Source organism: Nematolebias whitei, chromosome 19 (genome assembly GCF_014905685.2).
Source record: "Nematolebias whitei isolate Nwh7 chromosome 19, NemWhi1, whole genome shotgun sequence".
Taxonomy (NCBI): Eukaryota; Metazoa; Chordata; class Actinopteri; order Cyprinodontiformes; family Rivulidae; genus Nematolebias; species Nematolebias whitei.
The window spans coordinates 26,335,561-26,358,106 of NC_056516.1; the positions used below are offsets into that span (position 1 = coordinate 26,335,561).

The 22,546-nt window shown below is 38.8% G+C and overlaps 1 protein-coding gene across 1 annotated transcript in view; it reads left to right on the forward strand.

Annotated features, from left to right (window-relative positions):
- Positions 1 to 1,025: 1,025 nt before the first annotated feature.
- The window catches only part of pard6gb (par-6 family cell polarity regulator gamma b), a 36,272-nt gene continuing 14,751 nt past the window's right edge, over positions 1,026 to 22,546 (forward strand). The window contains exons 1-2 of the mRNA XM_037693509.1: positions 1,026 to 1,288; positions 8,409 to 8,631. Coding sequence (XP_037549437.1) covers positions 1,217 to 1,288; positions 8,409 to 8,631 — 295 coding nt within the window. The 5' untranslated portion in view covers positions 1,026 to 1,216. The remainder of the gene's footprint in view (positions 1,289 to 8,408; positions 8,632 to 22,546) is intronic.

The following is a 22,546-nucleotide window of genomic DNA, read 5'->3' on the forward strand; positions in this document are numbered from 1 at the left end:
ATATATGTATATGTTGTGTGATTCTGTGTATTTTCTTTTGTAATGAAAATCTGGCACAACAATTTCCTGTGGGATCAATAAAGTTCTTTCTTATCTTGTCTTATCTTGGTTAGTTGTTGATTTGTTTGCACATTTGTGGTAACTTTGCAGCTTTATTTTGACTTTGTTTTTCTTGGTGTTCATGTTAATTCACCAATGCAAGCACTCTACAGTTGTGTGCTTTGTTGCGTTTACTTTGCTCCACTTATGTGACAATTTGTGGGGTTATTACTGGTTTTTGTTTTTTTGTTGTTTGTTTGTTTTTTGTTATCTGTTTTAGTGTTTCTTAAGTCGTTTTGTGGCCTGTTTATGCTTCCTTTTTTTTCTCTGTGCTTTAATTTAAAGTCATGTTAACATTTTTGTTTGCATTCTGTGTAAAGTTGCAATATTTTCATGTGAATCTGTAGACATTTTGGTAGTTTAAAACTGTTTCTGTAGTCTAAAAAAGTTAAATCTGGTCCTCTGGACATTCAAAAAAACCAAAACAAAGCAAAACAACAAAAAAATGTAGAAACGTTTCGTCTCTCATCCGAGAGACTTCCTCAGTCTCTCTCTCGGATGAGAGACGAAACGTTTCTACATTTTTTGTTGATTTGCTTTGTTTTGGGGTTTTTTTTGAATGTCCAGAGGACCAGATTTAACTTTTTTAGATTTTTCTACCTGGATTATTGAGCATGCATCAGGATGTTTCTGTAGTCTTTTCGATTCATTTTTGTTGTCGTGTTACTTTTTTTTGGTGGGGGGGTTGATTTTTGATCAAGATGCTTATTTTTCGATGATTTTCCACACAGAACAATAAAGCTGGCACATTTAGATCCATTTATCTACTTTAATTTAGAGGTTGAACAGTTCTGGAGTGGAGAAGTCAGGGATTACGAGCCATTCGTGAATGCACCGCGGAATCCCTTTTTTTTTTTTTCAAAAGAAGGGTGACGTCATGCCCAAACTTCTTGTTGCTCTAAAGTCAACGCGGTTTAGTCGCTGTCTGGACTTTCTGCTCTCGAGTCGAGCGTCGCTTCTGACGGAGCTGTGAAAATTCAAAATAAAGATAGAGGAGGCAGTTTTCTGCTGGAAGAACAGGACGGTTTGTAAAGAGAAACCCGAGCGGAGCCCACATTTCTGCGGGCAAAAAGGCTGCTGAACTTTTTTTTTTGTTCCTTTTCTTTTTCCCTCAAAAATGAACCGGAGTTTCAACAAGTCTCAGCCGCTGCGCAGCGGTAATTGTAACGCCGTGGAAGTGAAAAGCAAGGTGAGTGGTTAATTTAAAAAGATGTTTGAAGGTAATTATTTTTAATTCAGCTCTGCGGCGCTTTGATCTTTCAGCGTGTTTCTGTACATTACAGCAATCCGTCCAGATTATTGTGCTGATTTCAGTCTCTTCCCTCAGCTGCTGAAGGAGGGGAGACAGCACTGGTTTCTTTTTCTTTTTGTAAAGTCTCACCTGTTTTAAATCGGATGTTTTCAGTCCATCCTGGTTGCAAAGTTTCTGTTTGTAATAATAAAATAAACTCATGTAATTTAAGGTGAACTGTATGGCTGCACAGGTTTAGATAGTACAAAAAAAACCACCTTATTTAATTTTAAATAACGTTTATTTTGATTTTACCAATAAGCATCAATCTTTAGTTTATACCACGGACTCCTCAAGGCTGTGACTTTTATATTCAGGTGTGTCTGTGAGCTAAATATCTTGTCAACCATTTGATAGGTTTTATTGAATCTCTTGGTAATTTTCATAAATAGCTAATTTAACTTTTTTTTTGGAGTCAATCCATTTCAAGATGGCTGCCACAGCCAACTGATCTTATAACAGAGAAAAATTGGCAGGATCAACTTTGTCTGTCTGTTAGCAAAATATCTCATCAACCACTACATGGACTTAAATGAAACTTTCAGGATGTGTGGGTGCAACTGGAGTGAACCCCCACAGCTACATCAACTTAGCCACCACAGAAGTGGCTATAACTAAGTCGGGTATTCAGCTAAAGCTCAGTGTGGTAGTAGCTGAGAGTCATTAAAACACACTGATCACCCACAGGTCTGGTGACAACCAGAGAACACGCCTAACTTCATTTACAAGTTTTGACCAAAACGACAATAATGACCTCATATTAAGAGGATTTTAGTCTAAAACTGACATGATGGGCAGCGTGATAAAGTTACAAATTTTAAATAATCATCATTACCTCTTTGTGTGTCTCCCACACAAGAGACTGTCAAATTTAGACAAAAAAATTGTATTTATTTCTCTAAACTTGCGTTTTTTTAAAGCCAGTTTGAGGAAATCATTGTAAAGACTTAAATAAACGGTGTCATCTAAAAGTATAATAGGAAAACACGTGCAGTTTAAAAAAAACTAACTGTTTTAATAAAACTTAACCAGTCTGAGTCCAGATAAGGCTGCATTTGGGTCCAGAGTGGTCCACCATTTGGGGATGCCTGGTCTAGAGGATGGATTTAATTAATAGCCACAGATAAATATGAATTATAGAGTAGTGCAGTTAAATTTAGTCATTTTAATAACTGTTTTTCATACAAAAAGAGATGACATATGGAGCTGTGAACCTCTGCACAACAAGAAGAGTTTTATTTTTGGTTTCTGCTAACCTGATTATTCTACCTCACTGGATGTAGGTTCATCACATGCATGTCTGTGAATAAAGAATGATGAATCCCTTCTTTCTGGTTGACATCCTAAAGCAGAGCGGTGACCAGACAGTGAGATGGTAAACAGATGCTCTGATAGGTGACAGCAGCTGGGCAAGCAGGGTTCATCTTGAACAAACACACTCGTCAAAAGTTGAACACATGCTCAAAGGTGTATCTGCGAAACACTGTGCGGGTGATGCGGGTGGGTAAACTTATCACTGCAGAGCTGACTCACTGGTCACATAATGTCAGGCATTTCCTTTTTTGATCCCAACATCTCGTTGCATCATTCTTAACCGTTATCGTTTTGATTTCCTTTCTCTATTGTTTGTTCATTTCATTACACCTGACCAGAGCTACTTGAGAGTTACTGACATTTGACTACTCAGGAAATCTGATTTACTTATGAAGTAATTTTTTTCTGTGCTTTTCTCTTTTTGGTTTTTAGAATCTGGCTCAGTAAAAATACCTCAATGACTAAAACAGATTTGTGCAGATTTTAAGCTTTTTCTCCTCTTGGATCCGTTTTGGTTGAGTTGCATTTGATTGTTGCTCTGACAAACTCGGGTAAATTGCAGTTTTATGACTCTTTACTCTAAAGATTTATTTATTCTACATGTGACAAATATAACGTCCACATGGTCATGCCTGACTGAGGTAGACTGTTTTTCTAACAATCCCTAAAACCACTCTGATTCGTTTTTAATCTAGTTTAACCTGGTCTAACTCAAACCCATTCTAGAATAGTAAATGTATAATGTACACACAAAGTTGATTCAGACCTAAACCCAGTTTTTCATTTTAGAAATGCTATTTTTAAAATTTATAGAAAAATGAAATATGCCTTCAGTTTTGTGGGAAATTAAAATGTCAGCTTGCTTTTGGTGGCTTTAATATAAAAACAGTTGTGGTGGCATCAAAAATGCACAAGTTCTGACACACACACAGGAGGTAATCTGATAAAGTTACTGTGTTGGCTCAATAATCATGGCCAGTTAGTGCAAACATGGAAGAAAACATACAGCAATGCAAAGAATACCTGAACAATTTCTTCTCTTACATGCAAGAACTTCTGTGTCTTCCCCAGCCAAGCTTTGTTTCTGATAGAGCCCGACTGATATGAAAATTCTGGCTATCACCAATACCGATATTGGGAGGGAAAGACTAATGCTGATAATTGATATAATGGTCGAAATTTTTTGAGCTACTGGTATGTCCGCCCCAAGAATCTAAGTAAACGGGTACTTTTAAACCTGTTTTAGCACTTGAAGTCTTGAAACAGTCTTGCTAACGTGCATTCACATTTTCTATCCTCCACTGTTCACATCAAGTTATGAAGCGTGTTACAAAAAATATAAATTCAACAAAGAAATGCCCTTCCCTGTTCATTGTTTAAACAGTCAGTCATGTATAGTGAAGTATAGTATTGACTGCAGCAATGGGGTTGTTTTTTTTTTTTTGCGAAGAAGTAAAGATTTCAGACAAACAATGCATTTTATTGAGGACGACATATATAACATTACTAACACTGAGCATGCATCAGGATATTACTAACACTGACACTGATATACTGTATATTTACCTCCACATTAGATTTCTTGTTCTTGATAAAGTTTTACAAGCCTTGTAGGGGTGCACCAATAAATCGGGGCCGATTTTTCATGTATCAGCCCCAATTTCCTTAATTTTAGAAGATCGGAGATCAGCCAGTATTTGCATGAGAAACCGATGTTGTCGATTTTTTTTTCTAGTTTTAACAACAATTGTCTAAACTTCATTTATATTTCAGGGCACTACCTCATGGCCAGTTAAAACCAGTTTGTATTGTTTCTAGGATATTGTTCAAGGGTATGTTTTCAATAAAATAAGATTGGAAAATTGAAGGTGCATTGTGACCTTACAACACCTGACCGTGTCGCTTATAAAACAAAATCGGAATCGGCAGGTCAGACTTTTTAGAGATCGGTGATCGGCCAGATAACGGCAATTGGTGCACCCCTAGGTAATCTAAACGTTAGCGTGCTACTTGAGAGGCACATAGCTAATGACAAGCAGGTTGGAGGGTTGAAAAATATGCTACATGCTATTGCTCGCTGCTTCGGCTGTGATGAAAGTGAAAGTTAAAATCAACAGCCATGACTTTAGTGTAGTTTGCATGCACCCTCTGCTGGATACATTGCACAATTATGCCATTCGCAATTAAGGATATGGCTGGTTCCCAGTATTTTAAGAGAGAAAATTAAAAGTGTTTATGTCTGTGCATAATGGGATAATTATCACTGATACCGATATATCCCCAAACGCCTATATCGGCCTTACAGGTATCGGTTGGGCTCTAGTTTGTGATTATAGTTTTTAATCACGTGCAACATTTTACTTGCACATCTTTTTGGACACTAATCAGGTATTTCAAGCCAGTTAAAGGAAATGAACTTATGATGCACTGATTCTAAAGACCATCTCAGACTTTCTTTGCCGCTGAACAGCACAGTTGATATGTTGTCTGCACCCGGTCTGATCTGGACTGAGCCCAGCCTCGCTGCTATCAAGTGGTCTCAACTTAGTCTAACATGGTCCGTGTAAACACGGTCTTAAACTAAATCCAGATTAACCCAGATTAAACCCAGACTGTGTGGCTAATTTAGGAGTAAAAATGTCTTCCCGTGTTGTGCTTTGAGATGATAATCCATGTGAGATTAACGGTTCATTAAGTAAACGATGTAGCTGCACAATAACAAAAGAGTGATTGATGAATAGTCTATCAGTTGTGATAAATCCACATTTTCTCTTTGCTTCTCTCTTTGTCATTCTGACACATAAAAATCATTTTCATCTGAATCAAGTGTGGGTTTCAGTGGCTGTGGGAGTCAGTCAGACTGGATAAGTACATTATTAGCCAGTGCAAACCATAAATGGATGAAACTTGGAACCTATGATTTGATGCATTCAAAGCAGTTTATTGTGATACTGATATTTCAATAGAGGTACATTTTCAATATATTGTGCAACTCTTAATTAATATTAATAAAAACATGTTCATCGAGGCTAACTAGTGCGCCAAAAAAGGTACAGTTGTCCTAAAGAAAAATGCAAACGGGGTGCAAAAGTGACACCAGTGTGTCTGCTGTTCAGACATTTGTATGTTTTAGATGGTTTCCTCCCCTCGGTGCTCCTGGATCTCTGCAGCTCACGTTTGGTTTTCTCAGGGGAAACTGTCCCAGTGATAAGCTTATCACAGATAACAGTGGAGGTGTCTGGCTGCCTGTCGTGGAACTGGATTCAATCACTTAAAGCTCTTATCACAGTATGGGGAGGGATTATGTGTAGGTGGGTGAAAAGAAGGCACGATTTTTTTTTTTTTTTACCCTACCGTAACTTTATTTCATTTCTTAAAATGAAAACTTCATAACATTAGAGCTTTACATCTTTTTTTTTTTTTTTTTTACGTTACAAACCTTTTTAAACCGTTTTCACTATTAGATAAGATAAATGTCGACCAAAGACTGTTGTCTTCCATTTTCTGTTTCTGTGTCGGTTAAAAGGCTTCGGACGTGTTTCAGCCTGTTGGGCATCTCTTTGTCCTGATAGGCAAAGAAGACAAGTGATGCAATGGGCCTGTAGTGATTTATTCTTAGTATTGAGTTTAGTATTTAAGCTTGTGATTAATCCTTCCATGTCGAGACTTGTCCGTAGCCTGGGGCTGATTCTGCATGTGGAAACAGATCGTTGTAGCTGAACGCAACGTTTTTGTACCCAGAAAACTTTCATAATCGGAGAAGTGATGGAGGATAGGCCAGTTTAGTATGTTGGGTATTAAGCGTAAGTTATACAAACCCTACTCAAACGCAGATAAAACTGGTTTCTCTGCTCAGTGTCTCATCTTGTAACGGAAGTTGTTTTGTGCAAGTGGAAATCGAGTTTTCTAGAAGCTGCTTCACAAGCGTGCGTCTCTGCTGCTTTATGTTATAGTCTGTTAACTCATGTTATCTTCTAATTACAGAAAATGGTAAAAGTATCTCCTACCCTTCTGCTGCTGTGTCAGCGATTTTCCCCTTTGTCCTCCTTTTTCCTTGATCGTCTTCCCGCTGTGACACGCTCTTTCTTCTAGTGTTAGCAAAGGATTACTCTAACAAGCAGCATTTTGTTCTACAAGTTACTTCTGTGATTCACACGGTTTCTGTGGGTTGTTTGTTTGTTTGTTTGTTTGTCAGTGTTCATGAAAACTGGTCTTAGGGTGCATCCTTTTTCCTGGTTTTATTCCAACACATAGATTAGAGCAGACGTAGGCAATTTAAGGTCCGAGGGCCAAAAGTGGCCCTTGGATAATCTCCATCAGGCCCCCAAGCATCCTTAGTTTAAAAAAATAAATAAGTAAAGACTGATTAAATAAAACAGCAATTTATCATCAATACTTAAGGAAATTTAAATTAAACATCTTGTGCAAAACTTTAAAAAAAAAAAGACAACTTTTTTTTTTCCAAAAGTCATTGTGTTTCCAGACTAGACTGAACTTTAACAACTTAGAAACACAAGTATCTAAGTTTGTTTGCATATTTCTGCTAACATGTATAACATGTTAAGCTAACTTGTATAATATATATTGTCACCAGAGCCATTTTACAGAATAAGTCTCATATTCCTAAAGGATATTGGAAATGCATGTTCTATAAAGTATGCTAACTATGAATAAGACAAAACCTGAAAAAGCTCTTCTAGACTGTCATAAAGAAAATCCATCCATCCATTTTCTTTACCCGTTTATTCCATTTTGGGTCACGGGGGTCGCTGGTGCCCATGTCCAGCAATCACTGTGCGAGGGGCGGGGTACACCCTGGACGGGTCGCATGTATTTTCCAATTCTCTATGCGGCCTTTGATCGATTTAAACGTCCTGATGTGGCATTTTGGGAAAAAAAAAGTTGCCCACTTTGGATTTAGAGGATCTCCTTGACACTCTTCTTTTGAAGTGGGGTTCTGTGGGAAACTTACCAAAAATCAGTATCTTACCTGTTGTGGATGACTCATTTGAACCTCAGCTTGAAGAAAGAGTTCAGGCCTGAGCCGACTGACTAGCTAACTACTCACCAACAGACCGAGACGCAGTTGGATTGATGCTGTCTTGTCTTTAAACAAAAGTAAATAAATAAATCAAAGCAGTTTATGTGAACACTGTTTTTACGCTGCTTTTTAATTCCTGACGTTTTAATGGGAAATAATGTTTTAGAATGCGTATGTTGGAGTGAGTACATGTCCAGGGCTTTAAGACACCTTCATTCTGGTTTTATTAAATGAAAAAATTACAAGTGGTGACTCTGTGCATTAATTATAAACAGGTTTTCCCCCTTTATTTTAATATTTATACGAATTTAATACATGCAATAATTGCTAGCTTTTTTTAAAGCGGGTCAGCCCAGACACAAGAGAAGCATCAACTTTATAAACTGGTGAAACACTAATTAGCTTCCTTGTTTCTACAAGGTCTAACCATTTCTGGAAGAAAGCATTAAGGTGCACATAAAGCAACTCCTTTCTTTTTTTACCCTTGAGGTTAATGTTTCCTGTTCTGTGTTATGCAAATGTTAGTAAAAGGTTCTGGCTGTTTTGAAACCGGTTTCTCAAAGTATAAATGCTCATTAAGATATTTTTTTTCCCCCAGCGACATGCTTTGCTTGGTCACACTCAAATTCTCAGTTGTTTTTCTTTTGTTTGTCTGTTTTTCAGTATGGAGCAGAGTTTCGCAGGTTCTCTCTAGACCGGGTCAAGCCTGGCAAGTTTGAGGAGTTCTACAAGCTCATACTCCACATTCACCGCATTGCTAATATGGAGGTGATGATTGGCTACGCCGACGTCCACGGGGACCTGCTGCCGATCAACAATGACGACAACTTTTGCAAGGCCGTGTCGACGGCTCATCCGCTACTGAGGATATTCATACAGAAACAAGGTGAAGTTTGTGAAAACCGTCCTTATTTACTGAGACATTCTATGCTAGATTTGGCGTTTATTACTTTGGGGTAATTTGTGGGGTAAAACATCTTATTTGGTTTCAATTAAAGCTGGTTAGATTATTGCTTCTTGCATATTTTGATTGTGGTATGCCTATAAAACAATCATCTATGACATTAACGGCGTCTTTGGCTGCAATTAGTGTCCGGCCTTGAATCAAGTTTTGCCGCAGAATGTTTCCTCAGCCAGTGGTGCTCGTCTCTTTGCCTTCTTGTTTACTTCATGCAAGACCTTGTGTGTGTGTTTGTGTTTTCGGGCCTCTTTATTTGCTGGATCAGTCTGTGTCTGAGTCTGTCTGCCCAGTTAAGTCCCGAGCCTTATCCAGAGGAAGGGCTTGCAGGCAGATGAACTCGCACACAAACGGAGACCAGTGGCTCGGCAGTTCTATAGAAATCAGGTCATTGAGCAAAGCTTGTGTCCCGGCATACCAGACATTACTGAGAGACAAAAGATCTGCATGAAAAGGGAGTCTCCTTGAGGAGCTCGCTGGGTTTGTGAGTGTGTATTTTAATACCAAAATCACAGAACACTGAATAGGAACAGAGTCCTCAATCCGTCTCTGCCTCTCATTGATCCCAACATTGGAATGGGTCTTGACTGCTTGCCAGCAAGTTGCCCAGCATACAAATGAATCCATCAAAATTCACGTCTTTTTAGAGCCTCAATCCTCCTTGGAATGTCTCTCACTCGGTTCTGTAATGAACGTGTACACCCCAGGGTATTGTTTTAATTGTCGTCCAGCAGTTCCAGCTTACTAAAGCTATCCACAAGTCTTTGAAAATCTTTTTTGTGGATTTTTATTAAAAAAAAATAGGTTTTAGACATAGTTTTTTTTAAAGTTGTGTTTTCCAGCTGGTTTCATGTTATGAGGATTCAGGTTTTAAACAGCTCAAGGTCTCTTATGTTGATCTTTACATTTTCAAATACTCTTGATGTTTAATTGAATAAATCTGAATTACAGAATGCTCAGTTTAGTATTAAGACTTCAAACCAATGCCGTTCTAAAACATTTGAAAAGAGAAATAATGGCTTTGCAGCACAACGTTTGCTTAATTCTTTAGCCTGTAAGACAAACAGAACATATATATATATATATATACCTTCTTTGACATATTATAAATTCATCCAACCTAAGGATCATTTACCACAGTTTTCCTCTTCACCATCAGCTGCCACCTTCTGCTTTATTGAGGCGCAAGTTTTAGTCGAAGTAAAGATTTAATACATTCCTGTTTGTTGCCTTAGGTAGGATTCTTTTTATCCTCTAGTGTACTGAATACAGTAGTCCCTCAATTATTGCAGGGGTTACGTTCCACACACCCCCACGATAGGTGAAAACTGCAAAGTAGGAATGTTATATTTATTTTAGTATTTATATATATTTTAAGGCTTTAGAAATCCTTCCCACACTCTTGCAATGTTCTAAGCTCTTAAACCTACGTAATTTTAACAACTTGCGTATATGTACTGCACAGTAGCTACTGCAAAATTTTATATGGGTACTCACCAGCCTTGTTCCAGTTCTGGTCTGGTTGTGGTCGGCTCTCTGCAGTCGCTGAGCACCAAGACGCTTTTAAAGAGAGCCGGACCTTCGGATAGCCAGCACAAAACCACACAATGGTCCCAATCAAGTCCAAATAATCCAGAGGGATCTGGATGAAAAAAGTCTGGGTGAGCTCCAGAGAAAACACCGGACCTCCAAGCAACGCCTCCCCGCTCGAGAGGCTTCGTGGGCCGGCAAGCAGCGCTCAGATTGACCGGTGAGGCTGGAAGTAGTCCTGGTCCAATTCCCGGTCGGTTTCGTACGGCTCTCTGCATCCACTGAACGCAGAAGTCATTATGAAAAAGGACCATTAGGTTCGGATCGGATTAAAACTTTCCCTCCATTTCGGCAGAAAGCAATGGCCGGAAGCACTGTTGGCTTCTGGGTAATGTAGTTCTTTTGACTGGCAATGCAGTGTAGGCTTATTTAGAGAAAACTACCAAATGACGGCGCCTATCCATAGTATTTTTTTTGCGTTAACTTTTTGTATCTGTATCGTCCCAATCACATGAGTAATATTAAAGTTGACAATCGTTGGAAAAAACGCAAAAGAACGAGCCCACAAAAGTGGAACCGCGAAGTAGCGAGGGACTGCTGTATACTGAATGTAACTGTAGTGATGAGTTGGATTTTATTTGCAGTAGAACATATCAGTTTTGATTTGTATATTTTTACTTTCTCCTTATTTTGTTTAAACATAATTCAGTTGTAGCTCAACTTTGTCGCCATCTGTAAGTTTCTGATTTCTACAGGATTATGGTGTTATTCCTACATTTCCTACAGTGTTGCCCGTGGGTATCAGGAGCAATACTTACCAGTACTAATGTTTCACTTGGTCGTTATCTGCACATGTTTTCCACTTTTATATTTGTTTCTTAATACAGCAGATAAATGCACATTTCCCATTTCTTTATCTTCTTCTGCACCTCTGAAGGACTCAACTTCTTTAGCCTTATCTCATCATTGACCTATAAACTTTCAACGTACATTTCTTTGTTTCGTGGATTCAAAAAGGAGGTCATGACCTTTGGTTGGGTTATAACAGAGCATATGTTTCTTGTGAATTATTCATGTCTCGCTTTCTGCAGCAGTCTATAGCACTTTAGGAAATAAAATAAAACCAACCCAGTTGTTTTCCCCTGACGGAGCTTTTTTTGTGTGTTTTTTGGTGGTTTAAATACAACATTGATATGATGACCAGGTTTAAAAGAATGTGATGCTAAAACAGATTCAGCTGTCTGTATATCTGCAGTCCTTTGTTAGTATTCAGACAAAGAGGTGAGTGTGTGACTGTACGAGTACCTCATTCCTGAGAGGAGATGCCCTGCACCCAGTGTGCTGCTGGAATCAGTGTGTTTATAATGGCCGTATCAGACAGTACCAGCTTGTAAGCACGGGTCACCAGTGGTGTCGCCGTCCATCCCGGTCAGCAGACACATGAAAGAAAAGGCTTCACATCAGGGTGACTCACCAGTTGACTGAGCTTTCATATGGATAAGATTAGACAGTTCAGCACATAAAGTATACTTTCCTGTGTTGTTTAAAAGGTGGAAAACTATATTATCTCAGAAAGTTAAAAAAAAAAGTTGTTAGAGGTTGAAATGTGCTTGTGTCACAGATTTTAATGTATTATTATTATTATTATTATTATTAGACCTTTATTTATACAGGCTAGTTCCCATTGAGCCTCGTTTACAAGAGAGACCTGTTACGTACAACATACAAGCAGATGAGAAAAAGAGAACACGAGTGTGTAGGGGAGTTTCAAGAACTTTATAAGATTTATAGATGGAACTCAAAAAGGAGAGCGGAGAAATAAAAACTAATTGTCCAAGATTTTGTCTTATTTGACATAATTTTAACTCGAAGCCACAAGATCTAAGAACTAATTGCTCAGTTTGTTTAGTCAGACATGAACCCACCCTTTCGACCGTCGGATCAGATCAACTTTGTGTCTGTGTTCATCCTTTTCCACTCATGCTCTGTTAAACAATGGTTATAACATATCTCTTTTATCTGCATGACACTCCCTTCCAGGCTTAGGTCTCCTTCGTCGGTGAAATCACTTAAGCGCGTGCCATACTTTTGTGAAGATACAATGAGAATCCTGCTGACAATACCCATTACTCCCCCGTGGGGACTTATTGCGGCTCCTTAACCGATGACCTTTTTTGCAAAGAATACAGATCTGAACCTTGTAGCTTTTTCTCCAAGAATTCTCCTCTCGATGTAGATAATGGCAGCGTCCTCGTCTCCAGATCAGAGACAGTAAAGATGATGTATTTGGTGTTTTCTGAAAAAGATGGTTTTAAGGGCTCCAAGTGTTACAGGAACTGGGGTGGTTCCTTAAGGACAATGGACCTTGAACATTCTTTGGTTTTCTTCCCACCAAAGATTGTAACGTTTAGATAACTTTATGGCCAGCTGGTGGGGAAACATGGTTAGTGGCATTTGTAATTCCTTAATAATCCCTGGTCTTCAGTATTAATCTATTAAATTGTTTTTGTTTGATTTCTTTTGGTGGACTAAGGTTTAGAACATTTGCGTACATAAACAACTTTTATTCACCTCCTACAATATTGTTCTGTGCTGTGAAAGGTCCTGAGTTTAACCATTGGTTTAGCTAATCGCTGTCTCTCAACCAATCACCAGATAGTTGTGCCAGACTGAGTCCAATTCTTAAACTAGAGAAATTGCATTTCCTGCAAAAATGCAGTGTGAATGCTTATTGCTGAAGAATTTGCTGAAAAACAGCTGAAATTAGCTAAAAAACTTGTTAAAATTTTAGTTGAAATGGAAGAACAGGCCTAAATTGGCAGAAGAAAGCCGAAAGAACACATATTTGCTGAATTAGGATTAAATAAACAGATGTGAGAACAAAAATTAAGAAAATGGCAAAAAAAAAAAACAGCTGAAAAGTCAGAAAAAAACAATCAGAAAGAATCAGAAAGAGCTGAAATGAGCAAAAAATATGGAATTATCTGAAAAAGCTAAACAGCATAAAACAGCTCAATGGTAGCTGAAATAGCAAAAAAAGCTGAAATGAGCATAACAAGCTGAAATTGGCAGAAAGAAGTTAATTGGGCTGAAACTAGCAGAAATCCCCCCCAAAACTGACTTTGTCTGAAAAAAGCTGAAATTAGCAACAACAACAAAAAAAAAAACCTGGTGAAAAGTAGCTAAAAAGGCAGAAATAAGCTTAAATTACCAGAAGGAAGTGGAGAGAGCACATTTTTGCTGAATTGGGTAGAAAAACGTTTAAATTAGTGCAAAACGTGGAATTACGGTAGATGAAAAAGCTAAAATTAGCATAAAACAGCTAAATAGTAGCTGAAATAGAAGAAAAAGCTGAAGCTAGCAGAAATAAGCTGAAAAGAGCATAACAAGCTGAAATTAGCTGCAACAAGTTCAAAGAAGCACAAAAATGTTGCAGTTAGCAGAAAGAATCTGAAAGGAGCACAATAGCTGGGGAAAAAAACAGCTGAAATTAGCTGAAACTGAAAAAAGTATAAATTTGCACAAGGAAGCTGAAAGTAGCTGAACCAGAACAAAATGTGAAAGGAGCAGTAAAAATTTGCAAACAGATCTAAAGATTTGAAGGATGTAAAATGAGCTCATTTCATTTTCTATGAGAAAAAAATGTGGCAGTAAAGGCTCGATATTTCAAAAAGCTACAAATGAGCTGAACGTTTTGTTATATGATTTGTTGAAATAGCAGAAAAATTGTGGGACGATGATGGAAGATGCAGGAAAAACGTACGGAAGAAAAATGGATCTCAATTGTATGAATGTTTCATCACACTATTGTGAAAACTTTAGTTTGATTTGAAGGTTTGCAGAGACTGAGAACGAGCAAACTGTTGACAAATCAAAGTTTTATGTTTTGGGTCACTTTTATTTCTCATGCACAAAGAATTAGAAGGAGGGGTGGATGCAAGGAATGGGGAGGGATGAAATGAGATGCAGCAAAAGATTTGAGCTGTTCAATCAAGTATGTTTAGGGTGCCACTGCAGAAATATGGTCTTGTGTAGCCGATTGATAAATTGTTAAATATTCTGTGCTCACTTGCAGCATTTTGTATTCAAAAGTTTTGCATGCAGTGTAAAACCAACGCCATAAGTCTTAGGCAAAATCCAAATTTTTTTTTTTGTTTATGTTGTTTGTTTGCAAGTTTTCACAAAACCTACCAAGTCAATTTTGATGAAATGAAGTAGATCCTGTTTTACTCCTCTGTCACTCCTGCTGTCATTTAACTGGCTTTGACATATTTTGATCTAAAGAAATGGGAGTGTTCGCTTCTCATTCATAACCTCGCTCAAGTTGATGCAACTTTAGGTGCAGATAAGCTGCAGAGCAGGCAATGCTCTTTTCATTTTAGGGAAAGATAACACTAACAGGAATGTGGAGTTGTGCTTTTTACTGGTATTGCAAAAACAACCACATTCTTTTTGTTTTCAAATACTAAAGACAATATATCAACGTTAATCTTGTGAATGACCTCTGAAGCACAATAAGGTCTGTGATTGAAGGCTGTTAATGTGCTGAAGAGCTTTGAAAGCTGACAAACTTGGCACAATCTTGTCTCTTTTTCCAACTGCGAAAATAGCTTATTATTAATACTTTGCTTTTGGTTTATAATTGAAACATGCAAGACAAAATAGTCCTGATCCAACTGAAGAACATTCCTGTTTCTAAAGAAGAAAATTGAGTTGTTTTTGTAGACCGTACCAGTGGACTGCGCACAGACTAAACTTTCAACAAAGAGAAGAGAGTCCTGTTTTGCAAAGAGCTAAAAGTTTAAGCAAATAGAGCCGTCGAGGTTAGTCAAGGCCGTGTCTGTGCGGCGCTTACAGCTCTAGCAACCCGACTGCTGTCCACACCTGGGTAAACGGGGAGCAGATACCAAAGTTATCCAAGCTAAAGACAGATGTTCGGTGGTTTGTATTTTTACACAAAAAATAAAAGTATCAGCAGTCAGGCCAGTTAAAACTTAACTGTGCAGTCATTCAGATCAGTTCTGCTTCACGTCAGCTGGGACAACACAGTTGCCTGGGGATCAAAAGAAATATTTTTCTGGCTTCTATTTTTTATTTTTATTTTTTATGTATGCACCCGATCTGTTAACAAAAAAGAAAGTTGTCATAGTTTCATTTCAACTCATACGCTCAATTTAAAGGGAGCAAACGGGAAAATTAAGGCCGCTTGTGAGAAACTACTTAAATAATTAAATGGTTGTTCGCCATCTATTAAGAAGATCTATTAGTCATCACTTTAAGACAGTGGTTCTAACTCTGGTCCTTGAGGAACACCTTCCATATATATTTTACTTGTTTTCCTGCTTTGACACACTTAAATTTAATACATGGGCGATTAACAGGCTTCTGCAGAATTTGAGAAATAATCAAATTGCTGAATCAGGTGTGTTGGAGCAGGGAAGCATGTCAAACATGCAGGAAGGTGTTCCGCAAGGACCAGGTTTGGGACCACTGCTTTAAGGGGCTGTTTCTTTTCATTCTGAAGCCCAGTCTCACTTTTTCCCCTTGGGAAAAAGGATAGCAACACATGGTAAATAAAATAAACACAGAAAATGAGGAGCTGGCACCAACAAAAAAAAGTTCAGAGGTATCTAACATGACATTAATTTAAATTTATTAATAATATTGTTATTTAGGGTCTTATATTATTTATAGTTTGTTTGTTTTGAATGTATTTTTATCAGTTCTTACAAAACATGGAAAATCATTAATAAATCCCACATTTGTAGAATTAAATTATTTGTTTTTTCAAACAAAAGAAGGATGTAATATTATGGCAACATTGTAGAGAAATGGTTCCTTAAAACTTATTTAGGATTTTTTGTCTTATTAATTAGCATGAATAAATCAGGACTTATCAACAACAATGTTTATTTTTTACTATTTTGTTCTCTTTGCTGAGTTGTGTTTTAAATTATGTTTGGTTGATTTAATAACTTGCATTTAATGCATTCAACCTTTTGGGTTAAAAAAAAAATCCTTAAAATAGCACCTCTATAATGGTCATGCACGGCTTCTTTGTTGTTGTTTCTGACTGTATGGTCTCTTGTGTCCATGCGCCTCTGGTTTTTGTGTTTTAGCAGCCAAAGACAAAGTTCAGTGAAAGGTGTCATTCTTTCTGAGGAATTACAGTTGCCATGTAATCTTTCTTTCCCTATACTTTTATTTTTTGTTTCCAGGTCTTATTTTTCTTTTCTTGGAAAGTGGTAAAAGTCAGTTGTTCTTGCCGAGAAGGATGGAAGCAGTTCTGTTCAGCTCATGTTGCTGATCTTCTTGGTATGCATGCAGGAATTTTGTTTTAAGTTGCTGCTCAGACCAATTCCTCATTCTTCTTTTATGAGAACTAAGGGCTGTCTCGACTTCCAAGGACAAACGAGGACGAAACCACAAACAGTGGTGAGTCCGCCTGATGGTAAAAAGAGTAAACTGTACAGGTTGGTATTATTATCCTCTAGGCCAAAATAATTTTTAAGCGAAGCACCAAGAAAATACCTTTTTTTTTATACTTTAAGCTTTAGCCAGTTCTATTCAGAAGGCAGCAGCATGGGAAAATGTTCCCCCTTTCATCAGACGAGGAAAGTTTTTAGGAACTGGTCACTGATAATAAATGATGCAAATGTGTCCCAGTGCATCTCTGAGCCAAATAGAGCTGTCTCTTCTGGGGAAATTTTCTGTGTCGTTAAACCTTTTTAAGTTATGTGTGTGTGGGTGGCTTCTTAATAAAACCTGTGTGTGGCCTTTTTCTCAGACAATGTCTGTTGTAGTTAAAGTGCGATGGAAATGCCTGGTTCCTGCCAGGGGCTGGACAGAGGAGCAGCGGCCGTGCAAAAGCTCGGAGCTGCTTCTCTTTGTGTCTCTGAAAGCAAAGCCACTGACAACCAGCTTGAGGGATGCTTTAAATCACGTCAGCTGGCACACAAAGCAAGCCACAAACAAGCGTGCATCAGTTTGTAACACGCAACCAGTTTGAAACCTCCACTGGTTTGTAGGGAGGAATATAAAACATTCAAACCATTGATTACCAATAATTTGTTCATGCAGCTGACACATACAGAAGTAATGCCTCTCTTTGTTCTTGAGTCCAAGGGGAGGGGCTGCATTTTAATTAAAACTTCTAGTTCTGTTTGTCAGAACTATATTGGTGTTTATGTTTCCTAAGTCCCTGCTTTCATTTTGGTTTACGACCCTACTTTGAACTACACCCGCGCCCCCCTGCTGCCCCACAATAAAGTTTCCAGACATGATAGAAGCAGCGTGTCTATCAGGAACCCCGACTACATTTTTCTCTTTACACTTTGAATCAACAGTGTTCACTTTTGGGTTTATGGAAATGTTTTGTCTTAGGAAACTGAACAAATGGTTCCTTTCATGTTTGACTTGCAAATTTCTTCAAATGTGCATCCGATTTGCAGTTTGTCACACTCATAAATATGAACTTCAGATGCGGCCGCTTTCTATTTCAGAAATGCTAAAATTGGCTAAATTAGCTAAAATTGACTGTCTAGCATCAACGAGAGCTCTCTTCTGGAAAGGGTTTGATGAATTTAGCTGTTCCTTTGGGGGACAAACAAACAACTTCCTAAACCGCTACCAGCACTGCACTGCAGCCACTCCTCATCGGCCAGAACCTTCAAAGAGACGAAACATGACTGAAATGCTTTTTCCTTTCCTTTAATTTATGGCTTCAAAGTAAAATAAGACCTCTGATGTGTTTGACTTCACCTTTCTGACAACATGTAGGTGTCTGTTCTTTCATTGCATGTTTGATTATCCTCTAAGAGGACTCCCTCAGTAGTTCTTTGTCTTTTGCTTTACTTTCTGAGGATAGACATTAAAATTAGCGATGCACAATATTGGATTTTTGGCCGATACCGATATTTTTTTATATACTTTCCTTTGTCAGAACATAGCTCTCATTTAGGCTTATTTGCTACAAAAATTGTGTAACAGCTGTAAGAGCTGATGACATATATTCAGTAACAGCCATATACATAGCACTTTAACTTATATTAAATGAAAAGTGTTAAATATTATTTATTAACATTAGTCACCTGTGATGCTGTCTCACTTGTGGAGGCTTGTTCAGGTTCCTAGCTGCAGTGTGGGATCCTCTGCACTCTTGTGCATGAAGGACAGACTTTTTAAGTTCAAAGTTTTTGTCTATCCGTTGTGCCGTAAGACTAATCATGCTAACGGGGCTAACACTTGACGTCCAAATGTCTGGTAAAACTCACCCAAGTTATCAGCTATTAGCTTTTCCATGACATCGGAAATGACGGCTTGTAACTCGGATAAGGCTACGTCGGAAAACATCTCTGACTGGGGATGATGTAGCTAGACTAGGCTCAATGTAGTCCAAAAATCTTTGGAATCTGACATCCTCAAAGAAAAAAAACTTCCACACCGCCGACATTTTGACTTCTTCCTCTCCGCCATGATCAGATCGGGTATAGGCGCATGTGACTTCATCACGCTGTGCTGGCACTGTAGGCATCCTTGTCACTGGGTTGTCATACAAAAACGACATCTTTATATCGGTGAGTTATTTTTGATGGAATGGGCGATGTCCGATATTTAACTTTTAACGCTAATATCGGCCGATACCATGCTGATAATATCGTGCAGCCCTAATTAAAATCATGTCGTTCTATTAAATGACAGGTATTTTACTAATCCAAGACATTTTCTAGCCATTACTTCCTGATGAGAGTTACCATTTATTTTTAAGATTTCTGTTTATGATGCGTGCATTACACTGTTTAGTTTATGTAGGATGCTTATATTTGTGTTGTTTCTATTTATTTCCCAAGAAAATAAATAAATGGAAAGCAGAAGGGAGCCATACAATTGTTTTATGAGTTTTGTGATGTTGCTAGCTTGTTTTGAATTAATATATCCGAGTAAGAGAATATTGTTTAAAAGCACATTATCATTCCAAACTATTTATTTTTATCACGATTGCTTATCTGTTGTAGAAAAGCTTTAAATATTTGATTGTTGTTTTTTTTTAATGTTTGAAACATCCTCCCATAAGTGATAACCACAGATTCTTGGACAGGGAGGATGAGATTGGCTTACCAAGAGAATACAGAGAAAGAATTTCCCGTCCATTTGGCTGAAAGTTTGGGAAGAGGGTAAAGCTTTGGGCTTGGGGAGAGCGGGGAGTTTGGATGGCGGGTGGGCGTTAGTGAGGTTTTTGAGAGAGGAGTCACTGGTTTGTGCAGAGACGGCTCGCTGTGAGAATGCTCACTGCAGTTCCTCCCTAATTACAGCTCTGCTGGTGGACAAGGCCAGACATGCACTCCGAGTGTGTGCACAACAGGGGAAAAACTTGCACTAATTCACATCTTTATAAGTTAGAAACGCAAGTGTGAGCTTGAGCAAAGGAGTTGAATCCTTTTGGGAAGTCCCAAGTTACCCTGTGTTGTAAATGTGTACACACTGGCTGTACATTTGGTATCTTGGTGACTGGTGCAGTTATCAGATCAGATTCTGCTCAAGTTTTGTTTTATTGTGCTGGCTTTACATGGAGCAAAGTTAGAAATTAACATTTTAATACACAGTATTCCAAACTCTCTTAATCCCTTAAGGAATTTGACTATGTCCGCTTTGCCTGGCTCCAGAGACATCACGCAGCTTTTTTGCATCTACGCGCAGCTTGCACAACACAAACCGAGGACGGCCTTTCATGTGGAGTTATTTTGAGAGTGTGTAATTACAAAGGAGGGACTGACTCTGCTTCTCGACAGCTCTGCTGCAGCAAACGGACTCTCACCGCAGGCAAGCTTGGCTTCAGAGCCACTCATCTTCCTTATAAGTAAGCGGTGTTTCGCTGTGAACCTGCTTTCCTGACTAACAGCTGTTATCAAGGCTAACACTTAAATTTTCTATTGATTTGTAATTTAAAGCGAAATATGGACTTTGCCCATATATACCATTAAAAACACATCGTCGCTTGAAAATGTAGCATTTGAAGTCAACGTATGGAGGTAAAAGTTTGCAGTGCTTGAATGAATCCACTTTAAATTCACATATAGGTGCTTGTGCAAATATTTGGGCTGTGCAGAGCTGACCTGCATGCCATCATGGTTCTTTATTTATCGGGTTTCCTGTTTGGTTTGTGGAACCTCACTTTCAGTGCAATCCAAAATCTTCTATCACTTTTGCGTCTGTGTTTACAACAAACAAAGTTTAGCCTTAAACGTGTCGGTGTCTTTCCATGAAATGGTCTTAGACCACCGGTTGAGAGGGAGTTCACCTTTTCATAAGCGTTGTTTACATTTCCTGGATACTTCTCGAATAAATAAAAGCCCGTTTTGTTTTTGTTTTTTATGAGAGAGATTTTTTTTGTATTGAGTACCTTTTCTGATTGTGCTTTAAGTTATTTGAACATATTGTCTGTGCATGTGTAGAATGGTTTTTGCCCCCCCCCCCCCCCCCCAGCAGTAGTGTGCAGTTTGTGTGTTTGTGCATGAGCCATTCAAGCCACCGCAAGGCTCCGTGCACAGCCTGATGTAGGTCATGTGGCTCAAACAATGAGACTAACTGTCATGCCCCCCATTGTTTTGGTAGTTGTTCAGCTAAAACATCCCTTGGAGTGATTTGATTGGACAAAAATTAGCCTGGAGGTTTCTACGATTGTGACAGCCAATCATAAGAGCTGCCAACAAAATCATACGCGTCATGTTTATATACGTTTTTAGAAATAACTGTCCCTGGAGGTATGAATGAGCAGCTTTTGCCTTCCTGTAAAACACAAGAATCTTTTTGTTGTGTATTAGTTGAACATCTTGTCCAGAAACGGGGAGTGACAAGGAAAATAAAATGATTTCATGTGCTTTTTACTCAGTCAAACAAAAGGCTTGTTGTTAATCGTCCACCTTAATTTTGGACAGATCCATCATTGGTCCATTCAGCTTTGACACGATAAACTTCAGTAAACTTTTCATTAAACGTTCCAACCTGAGGCCACACTGAGTAATCCTCTCTGAAGAGCTAAGATCTGACTCACAGATGCCTGGCAGAGGTAAACGGACACACCGTGAGAAGACACTGTCCCCCCCGTCACACCCACCCTCCTACCTTCTTTAAACATGCAGGGCCACAAGTTGGCAGCTGAATCAGACCAGCTCAGCAGTTCAGGATGGGAGAGGAAGGAAAAGAATGGAGGAGGGGAGGAATGAGCCCTGACTCTTGTCCTGATATGAATTGTGGCCTTAGAGACTCTCTGAAACAATGGACACTGACAACTCATGTGGAAACACTCCCACAGATACTTGAGTGTGCGTGTGCGCGTGCATGTGTGAGTGTTGATAGAGTGAAGACAAAGTTGCCCTCTCCTTAAAATGTAAAAATCAAAGTAAACCACAAATGGAGTCAGTAGAGCAGGAAGAATCCAGGATATGTGTCACCACCACAGGAAGTGTTACGCTGAGTGGTTGTCCAAACAGAGGGAGGTGCTGCTTCAGGTGCTGCTGGACAAAAAGGGAGAAAGGTCACCTGTCTGAGCTCGTCCAGGTATACTCGGAGCGTGGAGCGTCCACACCTGGATGTCAAAAGGTCATTTCATGTCCCTTGTTCATGGTTTGAACTCTGAACCCAGTATTTACCAAACACTTGCAAAGTTATAAAGCCCTAAATGAGCACATATATCTAAATTTACACAAGTATTATATTAAATAATGATCAAAAAATAAATTTCACTCCTGACTGTGTTTTCCAGCTGATTTAGGATGAGAGTGATCCCGTTCTGCTTCTGAGACCATATTTTCTTTGGCCACCTATAAATCGTGATGGGTTATTGTTTTTGCCAGTGATGCGGATGAGAAACATGACAAAGGATCGTGTTTCCCGTCAGCCGATGAAAGACCCTCTCAGCGAGATGTCCTCAGTCTCGCCCTTTCTCGCTTCTTGTTTTTCCTGAATTGCAGCAGTCAAACACACGCAGTGCTGAATTTCGCACACTGGCCATTTGATAACTTGGGGATTTGCAGCTGTTTACAGGAGACATTTTTGTACGTTCCTTGCACGGCTGTCTCATTTCCTTACTCGTCTGTCTGAATGTGACATCCTCCAGCGTTTCTTGGCCTGTCTGGAGTTTGTAGGAGGGCGTTCGAGTTAGACAGACACCATAATCCATCTAGTCTGCTTGTTGCCTGTTACCTGCAGCTGATAAGATCAGAAAGTGACTTTTAGCTCAGAGCAGTGTCGTAAGGTTACAACAGACGGAGCAAAAAGTTTTCAAAGACCAGTAAGGGTCCTCTGGAGTTTGTGC